This window comes from Melozone crissalis, unplaced genomic scaffold (assembly GCF_028551555.1).
Source record: "Melozone crissalis strain CALT ecotype California unplaced genomic scaffold, PUWL_Pcris_2 ptg000014l_1, whole genome shotgun sequence".
NCBI classification, from domain to species: Eukaryota; Metazoa; Chordata; class Aves; order Passeriformes; family Passerellidae; genus Melozone; species Melozone crissalis.
Window position 1 is genome coordinate 13,333,188 of NW_026535792.1, and position 20,777 is coordinate 13,353,964.

At 39.6% G+C, this 20,777-nt stretch overlaps 1 protein-coding gene across 7 annotated transcripts in view; it reads left to right on the top strand.

Moving 5' to 3' along the window:
- Positions 1 to 2,088: 2,088 nt before the first annotated feature.
- TCF12 (transcription factor 12) overlaps positions 2,089 to 20,777 on the top strand; it is a 161,049-nt gene continuing 142,360 nt past the window's right edge. For 6 of the 7 annotated variants that reach the window (XM_054273044.1, XM_054273047.1, XM_054273046.1 and 3 more), the window contains exons 1-3: positions 2,089 to 2,221; positions 3,253 to 3,353; positions 4,121 to 4,193. In XM_054273044.1, the coding sequence (XP_054129019.1) occupies positions 3,279 to 3,353; positions 4,121 to 4,193 (148 nt within the window). In that variant the 5' untranslated portion in view covers positions 2,089 to 2,221; positions 3,253 to 3,278. Of the gene's footprint in view, positions 2,222 to 2,872; positions 2,892 to 3,252; positions 3,354 to 4,120; positions 4,194 to 20,777 lie in introns of those variants that run through there. The other variant, XM_054273045.1, reaches the window with a different exon arrangement.

Sequence of the window (20,777 nt, forward strand, 5' to 3'; positions counted from 1 at the left end):
AATGCAGACTGCTACAATGTGACTTTTGGCAATGAGCGTGTTTACTCAGCATCTGCGAGAGAAAGTGACATGTCGTTGTGGAGCAAATAAAACGTTTTATGGTATTTTCTGTAACTTTAAACCCTATGCCATGGATTATATGGCTATATCATCTTCCACTCAAAGTTTCTAGCTGCAAATATAAGCCTGTAGATGTGAACTTTAAAATCCGATGTCAGAGGGCAAATACAAAGTATTTGTATTAACAAAGAATATATAATCATCTATATCTTAACAAAAATAAGTTATAATTTTAATCCAATTACACATCAGTACAAATAATTGTTAGCATTATTACTTCCACTTTCTGTACATTTAGCCAGCTTTCTAATCAATGCTTATCAGATTGCAGCTGTACTGATTGGTACTGAGTGCCACTACTGGTTAAAAGTAGCGTTTTCAGAGAAACAATATCTTCTCAGTAGGTATATAGGGGATCTTGTAATAAAAATATGTTAAAGAATGTTTCTCATGAAATGTATAATGATCTGTGTCAATGGGCACTTCCCTCTAAAGTGTAGTATTATTTATACTTCAAAGAGAAAAAGTACATACTTATATCCCTCAGGGGCACAGAGAATGGAAGTCATTGTGTTGGTATTTTAATACAAATTGCTTCCTGCATTTCTAAGTGGCAAATATATGAATATTCATAGAATCACGAGGCCAAATGATCATCCAGCACAAGGCACGTAAGGGAGAAAAATGGAGGAGCATCTCCAGAATCTCCAGTTTGTCTCTGTTTGCGGGTGGTAAGTTTGTTACCACATTCCCGCTCCTCCGGAAGATGTCACAGTCAGGACCCGGGTGGGAAGAGCTGATTTGAACGGGAAGGGTGTGTGGCTGGAGAGCCCTCGGTACAGCCTGCTGCTTTCCAGAGCTGGGGGCCTGCCAAGCCTGTGAGGGATGCAAGCTCCTCCACACTGCGTGCCCTTCCTCACTGCGCTTACCGGCTCCCTGTGCCTTTTGGGTTCTCCGGGATTTTAGTATCCTTTCTCATTGTCCTTGTGTTTCGTAAATACCCTTGCTCCAAAAGAGCAATCTGCCAGTAGCTGCCTAGATTATTGCTGTATAATTCTCGCTTTCGGAGGGAATGGTAGCTGGCCCTCGCTAGCTGGGGTTAGAAAAGAGCAGGCCCAGGCCCAGGTGGTGGCAAGTCGGTGCCACCTGGGGGCTCTGCAGGCTCGAGAGACGGGCGTGCGACGGAGCCCCGGCACCGCACCGGTCCCGCTCCGCTCGGTGCCGGGAGAGCCGTGCGCCTGCCTTGGGCCGGTACGCTGCGGTGTGGGCTGGTTCACAGACACGGAATAAACTTCCCAGCAGGACAGGCTGGCAGGGTGGTTTTGTGAGAAGGAGCACAAAAGAGTGATTTGTCTGTAGCGGTGGCAGGACGCAAATGAAGGCGCAGGTTCTTTGCAAGCTGCTTCCCATTCCTGCACGGAAGCCGTTGGGCTGGTTCACCTTTAGCATCACCTGTTTCAGAGGGCTGCAGAGTTTATTTGAGTGTGTGTTCTTGAAGTAACAGCCATGTTCTTGTGCTTCGACACGTTACGGTTTTAATGGCACGTATTTAAGAGGAGGCTGCTAATGAATGCTTAAAAATTAATGTAATTTACATGCCATTTTATTTTGAGCAGTAAGACTGTGTATTGATATATTGAAAGTATTCGGGCGTATTTTAGGGTATGTGAATTCAGGGTGAGTGCGATAATGTCTTTTGAGGCACGTGCATTGCCGGCAGTGCTGCATGTCGAGGTTTGCTGGCGGTTTGGCTGAGTTGGGGAGCGCTGGGGAGGGGTCTGTTCCCGCGGGGTGTGTGTTTGCCTGAGCTGCCCGAGGGGACCCGGTTCTCCCCATCTGCTGAGGCGTCCTGGCGCCGCGTCCGGGGGCGAGGCGGGTGCCGGGGCGGCTCCCGTGGGTCTCCGTAGATCCCCACCCGCCCCGTTCGGGAGCGGCGCGGCGCGACAAGGGTTAAGGCGGCGGCGCTCGGCGCGGAGGGATACGGAGCCGGAGCCGTGAACGTGGTGCTGAGGCTCTGTAAGCAAAAAAATGTCCGCCTGAGGGAACCCACAAGTTCCTTCCAGCGGGGGGGGAGCGCTCGGCTCATCGCCTCCCACCCAGCCCGCGGCCCGCGCGCCGCCGCCGGCCCGGCCCTGGTCACCGGAGCGTACAGGGGCAGCGGGTAAGTGCGGGCGGCCGCGAGAAGTTGGGAGAGAGCGGCGGGGGAGGGAAGCGGCGGCCGGGCGCTCGCAGGGGCAGAGGCGGCGGCGAGGGGACGGGGCCGCGGGCGTGCGGGCGGGAGTGGGGCTGCCCGGGGCGGCGGCGGGGAGACCGCGGGGGAGGCGGAGGCTCCTCTGGGGAACCCGAGGGGCGGCAGCCGGGGCCGGCCGCGCTGGTGGCGGAGCGGGCGTGCGGGGTCTCCGGGCCGCGGACGGCGGGCAGGAGCGAGTCCCCGTGGGCGGCGCTCGGCGTCTACCCGCGCTCATAAAGGACCGGGCGGCTCGGAAACTTGCCGGGGCGCGGGGCCGCGGCGGCTCCCCCGCGGCGCCCGCCGGCACAAGGGAAGGCGCGGGCCCCTCCCGTCCCCGCCGCCGCACGCGCATTCCAGCCCCCCCCCACCCGCCCGCTGGTGGCGCGCGCGCCCGGTCCCGCGTGTGCGCGTGCGGCGCGCGGGGGCGGCTCCCGGCCCGCCGCGGTCCCGAGCGCGGAGCGGCGGCCGCGGCCCCCGGTGGGTGGGTCGGGAGAGAGGGGGAGGGGGAGCCGGCACCGGCGGCGGGCGGTAATGCCGGGGCAGGGATGGCTCTGCTGAGGCTCGTCCGGCCCCGCTCGTCAGCCCCATTGTTGCGGGGACAGTGAGTCACTTAATCTCTCGCTAATTCTCCGGACCTCGCCGGGCCGCGGCTGTTTATTTGCTTTCTCTTGCCTGGGGGGGACTTAATTCCTGGCTGCCGCCCTTCTGCGGCGTGACCGTGCCTTGCTCGAGGTTGGGGGAGAAGTGGAATGAGGCAGAGGAGGGAGCCTGAGGAAACTTGAAGAGAGTTGGTTAGTTCGGGAAGCTGCTGCCGCCGATCCCCTCCGCCCGCCCGGCCGAGCGAGGCTCCCCCGGGAGTCTCCACCCCGCCCCAGGGCCGCAGGTACCGGAGGGAGGCCCCCGTTCGCCGGGGCCCGTTCGCGCCGTGAAGTGCTGCCTGTGCCTCTCTCCCTGTGCCCTAGAAAGGTGATCGGAGGAGCGGAGGAAGATGAATTCCCAGCAGCAGAGGATGGCCGCTATAGGAACTGACAAGGAATTGAGCGACTTGCTGGACTTCAGTGCGGTAGGATATTCTCTGAAGTCTCCTCATGAGTTCTCCGTGGTCGTGCGGACTGAGGAGCAGGGGCCGCAGCGTGCAGGGTTTGGCTGGGTCTGCCTCAGCCAAGTTGGACACCTGAACTTTGATGTAATGTCTAGACTTCCAGATTTAATGCTGTAATACCAGCTGGGTCAATTGGTTTAACTGGTTAAAATCAGGCTGACCCAGTGGTGGCATAATCTAATAATTAACATTGGTTAAGCTGGTGTGTGGCACTGGTACCTTGGCTCTTGGGTGGTTTTTTTCTTATTTAAACAAAAGAAAAATTATTTCCCACAAAAAAAGTTAATAAGTGATGGTCTTGGCTAAGAAAATTGTAGGTATTTTCTGTGTGTTACTTTTACCATACCAAAAAGGCTCCTGAATTTTAAATATAATAGAAAACTACTGCATCTTAAATGCTGTCTTTGTGCAGTGACTTGCAGATCAGTAAGAAATATAATTTGAATAAGAAAATGTAAGTCGTATAACTATTTGAAATAGTCACAGTAGTAGTAGGTGTCCTTTTAGTTTCAAGTTGTTTGTGTTCATGTAGAAATGAGGTTTTGGTTCTATTAAGGAGTACTTCAGCTTATTGGTTTTGTGTGTCTAAACACACATCTTGCATTGTTTTCAAGCAGAAATAGAAAAAAAAAACCTGTTTCCTTTTAACCTTTTTTCTGTTTCCGTTAATAATTCAGCACAGATTTTCAAAACCAATTAAAACATGTCTTTTTTTTCTTGTTTTGCAGATGTTTTCCCCACCTGTAAATAGTGGAAAAACCAGACCAACTACACTAGGAAGCAGCCAGTTCAGTGGATCAGGTAGGATGCATCCGAGGCACAAAATGTTCATCTCACCGGGTCTTAATGTTTCAGTGTAGTCTCCGTGTTCTCAGAGTATTGTAATCTTTCATTTGTGCATATTCTGGTAATACATTCAGATCAGTTAGAGATGTGCTATTTTGATCTTTATAGTGCATTTTGCTAACTTTAACCATGGTTTTCCTCTCTGTTTTAGACTTTTAACTACAGTACAGTGAAGTGTTGAGTGTCTCTGGCCATACTGACATGGAAGTTGTATATTTGTTGTATTAAACATGAATGACTGTGGTGTTTTTGTTTAAGAAAATCAAACCTAGATGTTCAATTGAGGAATTTCCTAGCCCCCTTGTATGAAGGGAGAAAACTTCTGTAAAATACCAAATAGTTAAATACTCCTGACTCAAGGACATGCTATTTTTAAATGCAGTGCTTAAGGAAAATGTGAGTTTAATACAATTTTCTAGTACTATGTAGCTCTCAAAGATTTGGCAACTAGAATTTTCTTGTGTTGAAACTTTATCCATGCATCTGGAAAGCAAGTAACTGTGTATTTACATGTTGCACATGTTTTGTGGCTTCTGTGTATTATCACATTGTCACAGGGTCCACCTCATTGCTGTCAGAGACCTTTAAGCTAGGACTGTAGTAGGAAATAAGTGCAATTTTAAAACAGGTGCTTTGTGTCATTCCCTAAAGGGAATACTTACTACAAAAGAGAAACCAGAGTAAGTTTTTGATAGAACTTTTTATGTAGGTTCAACTTGTTTGAATACAGTGAAATGATATTTTTGATCCTATGGATACAAAAAAGTGATGTTTGTGTTTTAGTTAATGGAAATAAATGTTTAGAATGCCAGTAGAGTAGTGAAGTAGTGGCTTGAAGTTCTGCAGTGACATCCCCTATTAGCCTCTTAGGTTGTCAGGGTTGTTACATTGGGAGTCCAAAAGACACTGCATTTTAGTAACACTTAAGGATTTTTGTTTTTAAAAGCATCTTAAAACTTATACATTGAGTAATTTTAAAATTTTCCAGAGACTGTCTCTCACATTTAATTTAATGAAACTGTTTAGCAAATGTAATTGTTACATACTTGAAGGAGTCTTCAAGTTAGGTTTTCTCCTGAAATAAACAACTGGCTTCCTCTTCCTCTTTGAAAGTACATCAGGTGTAAGTTAATGGCAATAGTAAGACAGCAAATCTGTCCTACAATGTAGTTAATATTTAAATTTTTAAAAATACAAATATTTAAGAGAGTTGTTTCCCTGAAGCTTGTTTTAAAAGACATTCAGGCACCTAAAGCTTAATTGTGGGGAGCACAGCCTGAACACCTCACCCCGCTTTGTCCTTGCTTTCCCTGAATGAGTAGAATGATTTTCTGTTGAATAATAAAATTTTAATTTTTACATAAGGTCTTAGAGCACTGCTAAGTAATGTGGCATGTCCTGTTTGCAGGTAGTGCTTCCCTTTTTTCCCTTGGATCTTTTAGAAAAAGAGAGAATGCCAGAATAGTTATTTCATTAAGAGAAACAGTGTGACTCCTTGAATTTCTTTACCAATATGGTGTATCCTCCTATAAATACCAATTCTCATTACAACACGGCAACTGTCAAACAGGCTACAACCTCAGCTGAGTTCCCCTTGGAATGATAGTAGTATATATTTGTAGATTTTCATTAAAAACATTTCTAGCTGTAGAAATTTAGTGGATATTGGATTATATGCCCTAATTCTGGTCATGTTATGATCTAAGCCTTGACCTAGGGTGATTACTCCACAGGAGTGAGAGGTGACAAACTTCTTTATTAGTTGTGTTCTGAGACATTGTTAAGTATTGTAGAAAAACTGTGCCAAGATCAGTGATGAAGTACAGGCATTTACTTTCTAAGTACTTTGATTTAATTGTGGTCTTGCTATAATTTCAAGTGTTTTGTAACTTCTAGGACAAACAATACTTAAAAGCTTTTTTTTTTAACTGACCAGAGATCACTTTTTAAAGAGAAACATGAGAAGAGGAGGTATTTATTCCTTTGAGCTATCTAGGATTGAAAATCCCACTGTACACAGATTCCTAAAAAGTACTTCTTTTTTTCTTTGAGTGTTGCTGCCTCTTACAGAGACTTTCAGTGGTTTTGATGGCAATTAGAGAAGTGAAGCTTGCTTTAATATCTTTCCCATTAAGCTTTATTTTTGTAATATTTTTACAAGCATGCTAGAGGAAAGTGCTTTCTTTTTCTTAGTTGAAGTAAGAGTGTGTTCATTGTTTTTTATTTTAGAGGCCTCTCTTTCTCATTTAAACTTAAACATCTGCAAACACCTCCCCTCCCCCTCCAACCTGTCAGTGATTTGAGATTCAGCCTAATGGCCCCCATTAAGTAGGTGAAGATCAGTGTATGTCTCTGTGGCTCTTAAGACTCCATATTTCTGGGAAATCTGATTTAGAAGGAAGGAATGCTTCCTTGGTGCTTTTTCCTCATCACTCACTGATCCCTAGTTTGAAGGGACAAATTAGTTGCTGTTAAAGAATGGATAAGTTTTGTTTGTTTTTCAGGTGTGGTTTTGTGAAGTGTTGGAAATACTGGGGTGCATGTTATTAATCCTGATGTAACAAGCTTGATTTGCTATAACTCTGCAAGACTTCTGTTGATTATATTTTAGAAATATATGTATAGTTGGGTTGCATGAATAAAACAGCTAATACAACTGATCTATAATTTGTAAGAAATTGCTGTCTTGGATTAACAGATGAACATTGTGTTTTGATTAAGAGATAGCTGGGGCAGGTTTGCTTTCTACAGGTCAATCAGTTATGAATGAAAGCTGCAGATAAAATAAGTGAACTAATCTGATATATTGTAGTATATTATGACAGTAAGTCGTGTAAGCTGCTGATAAAGTCAAATAACTTGGTCAGACTGCTGGTGAAAATAAACATATTGGAAAAGTAACCTGATATGTAAGCCAGTGAGTTAAGCCACAAAATATTCCTTGTCATACCTGCTGTACTTAATTCTTGTTTGAAACAGAACTTGTCATTCTTTTCTTCTCTAAAGCCAGCTTCTGAAGTTGAAGCCATTTCTGTCTTAGAAACTTTACTAGAAGGTTGCAAAGGTCAGAGATTTGTTCCAATGGGCTTTTTAATCAGGAGTTGTTTTTTTTTTTCCTTTAGATTTTATGTAAAATCTAAATCTTCTGTTGCTGCTATGGGTAAAGGTAGTGTTTGTGATTTACAGTGACATTTTTCTTGTTTTGCTTTTGTCTAAGCTACAGCATGTATACCAGTACAAACTTGGATGGTTATGATTTTGCCCAACACCCTTTATTTATTACAGTAATTCCATTAACAACCAGTCACAATATGCATGTGCTACCATAGGCAATAGTAGTGCAGTTTTCTTATGGTTTTTAGTAGATTTGATCACAATCTCAGTTTTTTTTTTTGTAAGTGACTTTTTAAATCTCAGGTTTTTATTTTAAATCTAAAATAACTCCCTTTTGTGTTTTTTTTTTTTGTCTTCTGCAAAGAAGAGTAACTCCAAGGCAGTATTTTTCTGTGGCCTACCATTTTCAATTTAGTACCTTTTTCAAAGTACTAATAGCATTATTTATTATTTTTGCACGTGGCTGTGCACATGCATCAGTGAGGTATCAGTCCAAGAGATGAAATAAGATATTGTGGATTTATAGCAGAAAAGAGGGATAAGAGTTTAAAGTAAGAGGTACAGTTTAGGAGCCAAGTTGTCAAAATATGGCACCTCTCTTGTCTGTAAGCTTCTTCTGAAGTTCATGGAAACTAAGTATGCAACTTTGGGAGTGAACAGCTTTGGGCTCAAACCTTGTGTGTACCCAGACATTCCTAATATATGCAAAAACTTCTGAAGGTATCTGTTTGTGTTGGTTTGGTATCTTTTATACAAATTCAAGAGACTTGACTGGCTGCCCTTTCCACTTGTCTCTACTAATGTACTGAGTTTTCAAGGGATGCCCTGGATTGGGATAGGCTGCTAATTAGTGACTCGATGCAAAGACCATTTAAGTTGATAGCCTGCCATTAACCTGAGTGTCCCTAAATTAGGGCCATGTGTCTTGAGAATGGACACAATGGCAATTCTTCAGCAGGTCCCTTAAGTTACCAAACAGTGTTTCTAAAATTAACAAAACCTGACTTTGTCAATCCTGTGAACTCTTACTTCCTTTTCAATTTTCTTGTAAAAGAAACAGACCAAATTAAAAAAAAAAAGCATTTGGGAGAGTTGCCTGGAGGAGCAATGGTTTAGATACTCTGTTCATTGATCTATTCAATTGCTGAAGAGAAAAGGCACTCTTGTTGTGTCTTAAATGCTGGAAATCTGGAGTGGCCTGTTAAGCATTAGTTCATGCAGCAGTATAGCTTTTTTATTAAAAAAAAAAAAAATCTGGATTGTCCTCTAGCTTCATTAAAGGTGAACCAGCAGACCTGGAAACTTGGCATTTCATCTTTGGTCTGAGGGGTGCTGAATTTTGTCCTCCTCTGAAGAGCCTTAGGAGAGTTGAAGAAGCCTTGTGCTTGAAAGCAGAAAGCAGAAGAAATTCTTTACCTTCCTTTTTTTGTAGGGGATGACCCATGGATTTCTCTTCAAATGGGCCAGATGCAAGTGAGAGCAAGATTCCAGTCTGGATCCCTCACCTGTTGCATTTAGAAACCTGAGGGTGATGCAGAGGCAGTAAATTCATGACTCTGCAGCTTACCTGTTGGCAGCCCCTGTCTCACTGCTGCTGTCACATTTCCTCCTTCCATTCCTTGCCTTTGGAAAGATAAATTACCATGCGTGCCATGAAAAGTCTTGAGAAGTATAGTGTGTATTCCTGTGAGATACAACTTCCATACTCCTGTTTAGAAAGAGAAGGGGAAAAAATGTTGGATAAGTAGAGAGAACTGACAACCCAGCTTTGAAGCAGTGTATTGCAAGGTGTTTGTGGTCATATGGATATTGAGGTTTTAGGGATTGAGGAAAAAGACCAAAACAGCTCAGTATTCTGAATCCAGCTTAGTGAGCAGAGGAATAAGTGTTAGTCCATTGTTCATTACTGTTGACTTTGATTTTGAAAGATGATGGTATAAACCTCATGACACTTGGTCAGAAATTGTTTGCTGTTTTCCAAACAGAAGATCTGAGAATTTTAATAGTGCTGGTCTGACTTCTGTTTAGAGATACATTTGACACCATTACTAAGGGAAACTGAGTTTTGCTGTGTTGGCATGTAGAAAGCATTCCTTCAAAAAGTTAATCCTGCATTTCCAGCAACTTTTTCCTTAGATGAGAGCAGCAGTGTGGTCACTGTGTTACAGGCACAGCATGCAACCTCCAATCCACATATAAATATTAATGATTTGGGATGCAAGGAGGATCTTTGCAATGATTTCTGGATGGCTTCAGAAGATCTGGGATGCAGTACTGCCTTGTCCTTTCCAGATGTGGATCTAAGGATGGGGCACCTTCCACTATCAGCCTCCCCTCAGCCAGTTACTCTGTATCCTGCCAAATTTTTCTGATCTACTCTAAGTGATGAAGAGTATTCAGATTGTTTGGGCAGTGGTCTTAATGGCATGTGGAAAGAACAGGATTTGAAATTTTGTATTTATCCAGACAGCAGATTTGATAGAAATGGAAATGTGAGGGCTAAGGGTTTAAGTAAAGAGGAGGAAGAGCAGTATGAATGGGATTCTTATGTATTTGTATGTCCTTTAATGTCAGCTGAGCTTGTAATCTCCCCCTGTAAAACTTTAGTGTCTGCAGCTTTTGCTGAGTTTTAGCTTTTCTTGGGTATATTTGTTTATGGTCTCTTTTTGATGTTTAGCAAAGGAATTTCATGTTAAAAGCTTATCATTCATACATGCTTGCCAAAGTTCCCCTTCCCCTCACTTCTTTCCAGCTGTCACACAAAGAGGATTTAACCCCTTAGATGTTTTTCTGTCTAGTTGCTGTGACAGCTGTTTGTCTCAGGTAATTCTACTTTATCCATAGCTGAGCCTGCAGATACCATTATATGAGTTTCTGTTAATCTACCCTATACTCTAGCATTAACTTGGTAAACTATATTTTCCTGAAATTGCTAAAGGCGTAGTGTAATTTTTTCAGGGCTGAACATTGTGTGTATTTATGAAGAGGAGGTTGTTTGGTACTATAATACCATACCACTTAGTAAGAGTGAAGTTTGTGGGGACTGTTTTTAAAATCAAAGCTGCACATAAACTGAAATAGTTTGCTAGGCTTCTTGAACTGACCTCTCTTGACCATGGAGATGCAGTTCTGTTTGTTCCTCTATTGTGGAAGGTCTGTGTTTACAGGGAAATAGCATTGAGCATTTTCAGAACCATATAAAATTTATTAAAGTACCCACAGAGCCAGATGTGATCTATGGGATAGAATAAATAAGTCTTCTGTCTTAAATATACTTCAAAATAAATACTAATTTTCATACTTAAAAATTCAGTTTCCATAAGTGACCTCATGAAATAAAGTATTTTCTCTGAAAACCTTTTTTTGCAGGTATTATCTAATTCATCGGGTTAGCACTTCTTCAGAAATATGTAGCAGAACTTGATTGGTTTTGTACAATCTTCTGTGAGGAAGTCACTAGATTGGAAATAAACAAATAAGCAAAAGCGGTGTTTTCTTTTGCATGTGAATTATTTGGAGATTGTTATTGAATCTGCATAATTAATTCTAAATAGTGTGTTCACCTTTATCACTTTTGGCTATTAAACATTATAGGAAAAGGTAGGAAAAATGATCATTCTAAGGATAGGAAGTTTCTTTTTTTTTCTTTTTAATAACTGAGAGATTTTTTCCTGCATTATATTGTAATGGCCAGTCCTGCATTTTTTGGGTTTTGTTTGCTTTTTGTTTATTTTTAATTAATTTGAAAATTTAGCACTCCCCAGTTCTATTGTATACTTCAACCTGATGATTTGGAGGTATTTTGTGGTACTTGATGGACTTTTTAAATACTACAATGCATTATTTACTAGTGGTTGTAGGGGCAAAGTTGTTTGTTTCTTATTTTTTTCTATTATGACTCTAAGATGAGATAATGATAATTTTTTTTAATGTCTTGAATGAATGCCTTGTTTTTTCATCTGTAAAACAAAACTGTGTTTGTAAACACAACATTCAAAAACATAAAGGACGTACTTCTTTGGTGAAGATGTTAACTGAATACCAAGAATGATCAGAAAGAGTAGCTTTTGTTATATTTATAATATCTCACTGTTTTCAGAGGATAATCAGGCTAAAAAGTACCCAATCAATCTTCAGGACTTTGTTAGATTCTTGTGTACTAGAGATGTGATTTCTTATTTTTTTTAAGTAAAGGGCTGAAATGGCTTTAAAATGCATAAACTTCATGTTTTACCAGTGTAATGCAGAGAAATCTTGCTGGACCACACCAGAATAATTGTTGCTGGTGTGTTAAGGTAGTGTTTGGAATGGGGGGGTGAAAAAGACCTGACTAAAAGTGTTTACTTTGCAGCGCTGACGAATGCTCTCTGTGAATGGTAGTAAAAACTTAGCATAAAACTAAGAAAAGTTTATCTTGGACAAACAAGTTGTACATTTTCATATTAGGGCTATGGAAGTACATTTAAAAGATGGTCCAAAAGTGTACATTTTTATTACAGTAGCAATTTTTTGTTAAGTGGAATATATGTAGGTTTAATTTTTTTTTTTTTACATAGAGATGACAATTCGCGTATTTTTTTTCCAGAAGTAACTTTTGTTTATTACAGTGGATTTTTTGCTCCTGATCTTCTGCAGAGATTGTCTGTATTGTTTTTTGTAAGCATGTGAGGTATGTATTTCACCATTCAAGTTAGCTTTGTTTTGGTAGCAGATTTTATTGGGTTTCATTTTGTGCCAGTTTTAGTTCAGAGCTGGCGGTGTCTCCGTGCCTTGATCAGGTTGTTAATTGTCTGGACTTCTAGTAAGAACTTGAACCACTTCTAGTTTGCTTTTCATGAACACAACTGTAGGACACATTTTGTGTTTAGCTTCTCTCTGGAAGAGATCTTTGCTCTTGCTGAAGCAGTGGTAACAGAACAAGACTTATGTTAGGCTAGGCTGGAGTTTTATCTTGAAGTGTGCTCTGAGCCATATTTTGTGGAAGTTATATTTTAGATGGTGTGTTCTTTTCTTCCTTTTTAGATGTAAAGATGAATGTGCTGAGCTAATTGTTAGAAAAATGTACCTAGTTAATCAAAATCCAAATTTGGCTATTTCTAGTTGTGTACATTTTGCAGGTAAAATGCAGACGAATATCAGACCATAAATGTGCATGTTCTGTGTGTTAAATTAAATTGAGTTTAAAACGTATTTTACCCTTAATTCAGTATAAACAAAAAATCCAGAGGTATTTTTAGTTTTCTGTAGGAGAATGGAATTCACTGTGTATATTTTTATTTTTTGTTTACTGAATGCAAGATACTATTGTCTTGGTTGTTATCCCAGGAGCGATTGTGGCTGCCCTATGAAATGATTAAATCAGACAGCTTTGCTTGTAGGACAAACATTTTTCATATTGTGGTGTTTCGACCATTTCCAATGCGACACCTATCCCGTTCCAGTTCTTTATGCAGCAACTTCATGAGTCATAATCCTTGCAAAAGAACACAGCTTAAAATAATCACTGATTGTTTCTTTGCAATTCTATTCACTGCCCATTGCAGATAAATAAGAGCGGAAGCTACAATATCATTTAATCCTTCAGTGTTTGCTTTTGACGTGCAAAGTATTCTCTTGTAATAGAGAAGTAATCCATAAGGAGGGGAGCTGCTCTTTCATCTTCCTGAATGCTAAATGAAGCCAAGGCTTTTATGAAGAGATGGTGATTTAATGAAGATGACCGAGTTTTTGAGTAATGAAAAGCTTTTGTGTATTTCTAAAAATGGTGTCTGGTGCTTACTACTGTAGAGCTCAAATGGCTGTATTTTGTAGTAGGTCTTTGCAGGATTAGTGCTTGAGATGCATAGATGCAAGGGGATTGAATAGAATGGTAATGCAAAAATTTTTTCCTTAGCTGGATTTTATAAAACAAATGCACATTTCTGCCAATTTGTGTATAAATGCGTGTCATGTCTGGCATGTGTTCTCTGCTCTGTGCAATACTTTTATTTTGGTAACCTTGAAAATATCTCTGATATCATATTCCCTTGCCAGAGGACTGTAATAAGCACGCACAAAAAAAAATGGAGCATAAACTTTCAATACTACTTATGACAGGAACATCTGAATTAGATACTTGTGAGTATTTGTAAGACATGGAATTTAAAAGCTCCTCAATTAAAAAAGCTCGCCCCAAAAATACCCAAACAAAACCGAAATAACAACAGAAAAAAATACAAACCAAAAACTTAATACAAAAGCCTGAAAAACTTCCCAAAAGCGCAACCCCCAAAAAACCACAAACTAAGTCCCCCATATTTCTTCCTCTTTCAGCTGTTAATTTTATTAATTTATTTGCAATCTTTTTTAACAATCTGCAATATTACTACTTGCTAAGCAAGTCAGATAATGCTGATACTTCAAAAGGAAGGAGAGAGCGGCTCTAAAGAATGCAAGACCATATCTTCTCCAGCACATACACCCAGCATCCTACCAGGCCTTCAGGGTGTGAGTGCTGTACAGTACAACCAGAAGGAATCTTAAAAGGGGCTAAACTATTTTAGGCATTGTCAGAAACACTGAGAATGCAGCCATGTTGTATTCTTTATTGTGTATGGGAAAGATAGAGCTGATCATCTGGGGTGAATGAACTTAGGTGAGCAACAGCAGGCAGGGTTTTGTCTGTTTATGCAGATAAAATGTATGTAACTTACATTAAGTTTTGAGAAGGAATGTAATAAAATGCAGAAATGGGTAAAGAACTTAAATTTCCTTCTCGTGGCTTTAAATGGCTTGAATTAGTGGCTGGTCCCTGTGTAGTAGTATACAAATGCGTACAAGGGTAAGAGTGATGCATGTGAGGTGTTTAAAACTCGGCATGTTTAGTGATTAAATCTCAGGATGTCAAGGGTGGTTTTGTGAATACATTTCTGGGTAGAAGGTGAAGCATTCTAAGAGATTGTTTGGGGTTTTTTGTAGAGTGATGTAGTAAAACCAGAGTTTCTAGCCACGTGTGTCTGCTATACTCATTAAACTCACTTTATTTCAAGGTACTTGTTGAGTACTGAATAATAGTTTCAGTAATTTGCCTTTTTGCTATGTACTAACCTTTCCCTTTTCCTTTATCCTCATCCTGTTAGGGGAACTTGAGACCAGAACAGGGGTAAATGCCTGAATGCAATTTGTATTCTATGCTAATGATGATATACTTTTTGGCCTTTGAATTGTCTGAATTTATTTAATAAGGTGAATGGTATTTTTTTCTCCCAGAGGCAGCAGTTTATAAGCAGGGAAGTGAAGTGAACTATCATAAACCCCCCCTGCTTTGTGCCTTGCATTCCTGCAAGTGCTAACTGGCATGTGTGTGACAGTGCCACTTGTGCTGCAGCGAGCGCTCCGGCGGAGTTTGGCCATCTCTCATGAGTGTGTCACAGGTTGTCTCTGCCTTGGATCCTGCAGAACATGCTGTTGCCATAGCAATGAAAGTCCTTCTGAAGGCAGGATTCCTGGCACAGCTCTTGCATCTCCTGAAGTGCTTGGTGCATTGGTCTGAAAGTACCTTGTCAGTATTAGCACATGGCTGGAGTAAAAAGAGCGGGAAGCAGAGATTTCCTTGAAATACATTATTTGCTTCTTTGGTTGGTTGAACCCAGTGTTCATAAAGCTACAGCTTTTTAAATCTTTCTCTGTGAACTATTTGTGTATTTAACATACTGAGCTTGAATGCACTTAGAGATTGAATGGTTCTAGCAGCTAGTCAGTATCGCTGTCTGAGTTTCCCACAGTACTTGTTCCTTTTTGTACCTGGAAGAAATATTTTTGAAGATTTCCTCTGTAGTTTTGGGTAGGGCAAAACAGTTGGGAAAGTACACTGCTTCATTCATCATCCTTTTCTCATTCATGTTTTTGTTTTTCATAAGTAAAATGGTTTTCTTGCTACCATTTTATTTATGAATGTGACACTAATGGGGGGAAAATCACTTGCAGAGGTGTAAAGTTTTATATATTTGGAAAATATACCTTACATAAGATCTCTTTTTCAGGAAACTCAGCTATATCTTTGCATATAAATGCTTCTTCCTCAGACTGCAGTTACCAAACGTTAATTGTTTTCAAATTAGGAAAAAGCTATTAATTTCTTGTGTCACATTAGATAGTATAGTTATTGGGGTTTTTTTAATGTGTGAAGTTTTTCATCAAGATGAAGTGTGGGAAGTCAGAGACAATTTTTAGAGCACAGACTAGGCAGCCATAAAATCCATTTCTACATGAGCTGTCAGGACGGAGTTGATTAATTTTTTGCTTATTTAAGAAGATAAAAAAATTTTAAATCTGAGGAATTGAAAAAAAAGTGGATTCTTTTTAAAGTTTGGAGACAATGTGATTAAAACTGTACCACGTATTATTTTATGTGGACTGGGACTTGCGTGTCTAAGTATTTCTTTTTTACTGAAAGAGCCTCCAGATGAGATGAGTTCTGAAGTTATCCATTTAGCTTGCTCCATCCTTTACATCTGTTTATGTAATATAGCCTTTAACTCTATAGCTTTCTCTGAAATAGATAAAAGTGAGAATTAAGCAAACACTTCATTCTTCTTTTTTTGCCTTCCAAGTGAAATTAGGAAGAATGAAATAATGAATACTTTATTTGTACTTGAAAATTTTCTGCCTGCTGCAGCAGATGTATGCATGTGCCACACTAGAGATCCTTAGCTGGGTCTTGTTTTTCAGTCCTGCCTGGCCTTGCCCCTTTGTCAGACAGGAGGGCAGCTCCAGCTTGGCTTGGCCTTGGGAAGCTGCTAAGCTGCTGCTCTGAGCCCTTCAGCCAGGACTTGGTACTCACGGTTTGTAGGTGAGTTTGCCTGCCCTGCACAGACAGGCTGTGATGTGAGGGCAGCAGATACTGCACCAAGGAGAGGTCAGCACTGATCACAAGGAGAGTCTGAACCAGGGGAATCGGGCTCTGCAAGGTGGCTGCTTGTTGTTGTTTTCCCCTTTTAAGCAAATTTAGTGCTGCCTCAGCAGAAGGGTGTGCTGAAGCTCTGCAGCTCTCCTTGGGAAGGCACACAGCGCTGACAACCCCAGTACCCTCTGACTGCTGTGCCAGTTGGTCTCAAGTCACGTTTGGGAATAAAAGATCTTTCACAGCTCCAACAAATGTTCTATTTATGTGTCCTTTTAGCCTTTGAGTCAGTACTGATTGAGTAGGCACTGTTTTTGGGATTGTGGCAGTAGGGTCACTGACATACATTGAGATAAGCTCATTGTGTTCTGAATGTGTAAGTGTGTATAAATACTGGCCTGATTTTGTCAGGCTTAACAAAGATAGTATTTTAAATGAGGTTAGTATGAGAAGATAGGTATTTATCTTTTAAAATTCTAATTCTGAAATAGTTTTATACTTGCATGACTAATCCTTAAATAAAAGGCACAGGTCATTTAATTGATATAAAAAGCTTCTATATTGAAATATTAGATGCTTTTCAGTATTCTGTAGTTTTATAATCTATGCTATTGTTTTATTTGATCTGTTAAATTATAGTAACATGGAATACTGAATAATTAACAAAATACGTAATTATTGAAACGTGATTTTTTTGTCTGAATGACTCTTAATTTATATCTAAAAATTCACTAGGAATAGCAAAGTCCTAGGAAATATTATTACTCACTTTCTACTTAGTGCTGTTATTTTTGTAAAATTGTAAAATTTTATAAAAAGTTAAAGCAGGCTTTTTATCTCCATTAAAAGCTTTTGTTAAGATTGTATCATTGCCTAGTGAAGAGAAGATATTCTTGAGTTTTAAAGGATGTAACAAAGAGGCAAAATTTCTGTTCCTGTTTCGCTACATCGTTGAGGAACTGCCCTTCTTTTTTTCTTTTCTATTTTCTGATTTCCTCAGCTCTAAAATGAGGGCTAGTGTTTACACTGTATAACAGACAAGAAGTGTTTTTGAACTTGCTCAGTTAATGTAAATGGTGGTGTTGGAATGGGTTAATATCAATAACCTCATATGACCTAAGCAGAGTTAAATTAGCTTGCACTGTTTTCAGTGTCAATATTCACTCCCTCCTTTTGTATTTAGTTTGATGTCTCTGCTTGTTTAATTTAATCTTTTACTTATGTTGATCAATTTTTTTTTTCAATTGAGTTCTTGCTGTGTCTACTACACAGCTTCTTAAATGTAGACGCTGTTAGTGAAAAATGTGGAAATGCAAATTTCAGTCTGGGGCTCATATCAGCATTACAGAAACTGTTTCAGCACACCTTCACAGATTACATATATGTCTCACTTCTGTAAATTTTATTTGAATCTTATCCAAATAAGAAAACACAGATACATACATTTGCCTAAATTTCTTCAAGGAAGAAAATTTCTGGTCTAAAAAGGTTTCCTGATACATAAACAGAAAACAGCCCTGTCCATAGCTATCCTTTGTATTTAATGGATTAAATTCACTCTGACAGCTGGATATATGTACCAGTGTCTAGCCTATGGCCATGATCTAATAATCATGGATATGGTAACAAGTCGTCTAAAAAGATTCAGTAATCAAGTGGGTTTTTTGACAAAACCTACTCTGACTGGAACAAGAGATGAGACTGTGTTAAATGTGGCTGCATTTGCTACTGTATCTGGATTCTGAGTACTTAAAAAATATCCTTTGTCTTGTTGTAGACAGAACCTATGCTCTAACAGCAATGGAAAAGCTGATTGTGCTGCAACAGAGTGTGTCTTAAAGTTAGGAAACAAATTTGATTTAACCTAATGATCATGAAGAAGTTTGTTTCTAAACAATAATTTCTATTTCCCCTAAGTGCTTTTTAACTTGTTTGCTTCTTCTGCCATAAAAATGATTGTGTATCATTAAATGGAGCATTTTGTAAAATAGTTGATTTTTATATCATAATTCTGGTATGTGAGGGTAAGTTTAAGAAGTGCTGATGAAAAAACACATGTCAAAGGGAAGACTTCAAGCACTACAGGTATTTTGAAAACAAATACTTCACATATTAACAGTGTACTTTGGTCTCAGTACCATTTGATTAGTGAAACCTATTTTGTAAATAAATACTATGTAAGAGAAAAACAGTGTGACTTGGCCCTCAAACAGTTCTTTGAAACTCCAAATTCAACTACCATGTTTTGCCAAACTAGTCTGTTGTGACTCTGGTTTTATATTTGGTTCTAGCTTCTGGGGGGATAAAAAGCTGCTTTATATCCTGTAAACCTCGTGAAAATCAACCAGATTGGGATAAAAGCAAGTGATCCAAATATTGTAGCTCTGTTATGCCTTCTTTTTATTGTAAATGGAATTTCTGATATACCTAGTGGGAAAAATATTTTAGAAAACACTGAAACAGGAGACAGTGCAAAGGAATTAAATGTTGTTGACCTGAATTTGTAGATTACATTTCAGCAGCTTCTGAATGTGATACTTATACTTATTGTGAATGTTTGGTGTGGGGCTTTTTTGTCTTTTTTATTTTTGGTAATTCATGTCTGGTTTCCTATCTCTTTGTAATTCAAGAAATTTGAGGTGCTAATTTTTAAACTTCACAGCAGCTTTTATGAGAAGTAGCATGTTTACACTGAAGTGAGTATTTAGGGAGACACAGAAAGCTGGGAAAATCAGGAAGCAGAGGTATTTCTTAGGGAAGCCCATAAGATTATCTGGTTGAAACTGTTAGCATGGGAAGATTATTTGCTTTGTGCCTGATGTGCAAGAAACTTTGGAGATTGTTATCTTTGCAACTCCTGCTAATGTGCAAATTGTACATTTGATCCCTGACTGTTATTATTGTAGATAGGATTTTTTTTTCTCCAACTTGGTTTTGAAGAATATATGTCTTGAAGTGGTAGTGAAATAGAATATGAAGGCAGCTTTCATGTTTATTTTGGTATGGTTGTGTTATCTAAAAACTTAAACCAAATCTTAAGAGCGTCAGCATTTGTAAAGAGGAGTGTCCACCTTTGAAGCTGGGAAATGAAGAACTGCTGTGCTCTTGGGTGCTTCATGCACATGGCCACGTGCACCCCCATGTGATTACTTTTGTCCACAACCAGGTTTTGTAACTGGTTAAGGTAGTTGAGGATGTCTTTCTTCTGGACTTGATGTGAATGCTTCCTAATTTCTGAATTAATTATTTTTAAAACAATTTTATTTTTAAATTCCAAGGCAAAAATAAAGAGGAGGTGTAAAAGAATTTCTGAGTTTTATAGCAGTTTGGTAGTGGTGCTGCTCCTACTAGTAAGTGTTAATGGCATTGATAAAACTTTGCTAATGTAATTACCATTGGGTAGCAAGGAAAACAGTAAACTTGCTTTACTTGGGGTAGATTTGAATTTGGATGTTTAGCTGAAGTTTATTATTTTTAAATTTTATTTGGTCATTTTCCTTATCCAGGGCTTAGTTTCATCCGTATGGATAATACAGTTAGCTGCTTCTAGGTGTCTGATTCCTCCAGGCATTTGTAGGGGATGAACCAAAGGAATGGCAGTCCTGAGCCTGTACTCTGTGTTGTGATTTCCAGTTAGGCTTTCTAACATCTGTTGATAGACAAATGCCCAGGGACAATTCAGTAACTTTCTCTTTCATTACTGTTCCTGGTGGTGTGATTTTAATTTTTTTTTTTTTAATGGTGATGTCTTGAATGAGAAAAGAAAGTAGGCAGAGGAAAAGAAAGTGTATAGGCATAAATATTAAGAAAAATGTCTGTCTTCTGGAGTACAGTTTAATTCACTTTTATTGTAAGGATATTCTTCAAGAATCCCTCAAGACTGTTGTAATCACCTTTGAGTTTTAAATATTTTTCCTTTTAAAAATCACTTGTCTTAGTTTCTTCTCACACACATGTATTTCTGGAAATGTACAACTGAAAATGTGAGTTGGAGGCACAGCAGTGTCTGCAATCACCTCTGAACCAGTGACAGATTTAGTGTTTTGAGACTTTGCATTCCCAAGGGACTGGGAATAGGCTTTTGAGTTGTTTTTAGCCTGATTTTTTCCTCTGAAACCTCATGATGGATTAAATTTGAATGCAGACAGATTGAAAAAAAAAGAAGATAATTTTTGTTTCCAGCCCTTTTAGAAATGATCTTTGAAATATACAATGTATAGTACTAATTGGTGTGCATCTGGAATGATACTATTAAGAATTATTATTTCTTCATAGGAAATTTGTTGAACTTATGCAGATAAAAATTAGGACTACAGGGAGGGACTTAATTTCTCAGCAGTCTGGTAACTTCTTTGGAAATACAGGCCAGCACTATGATGAAATGGTACCTCTTTTGTGAAGACTGTGCCTTTGTGGGTTTCCTTTATGCATTTTCTGTTTTCCCTTAACCAAAGCAAAGCTAACAACCAGCTTAATGTAAAAGATTGCTTACACATGTGAAATTCTGTGTTGTGTTCTGTGGCAGCAGTAGTAATGAACATGGT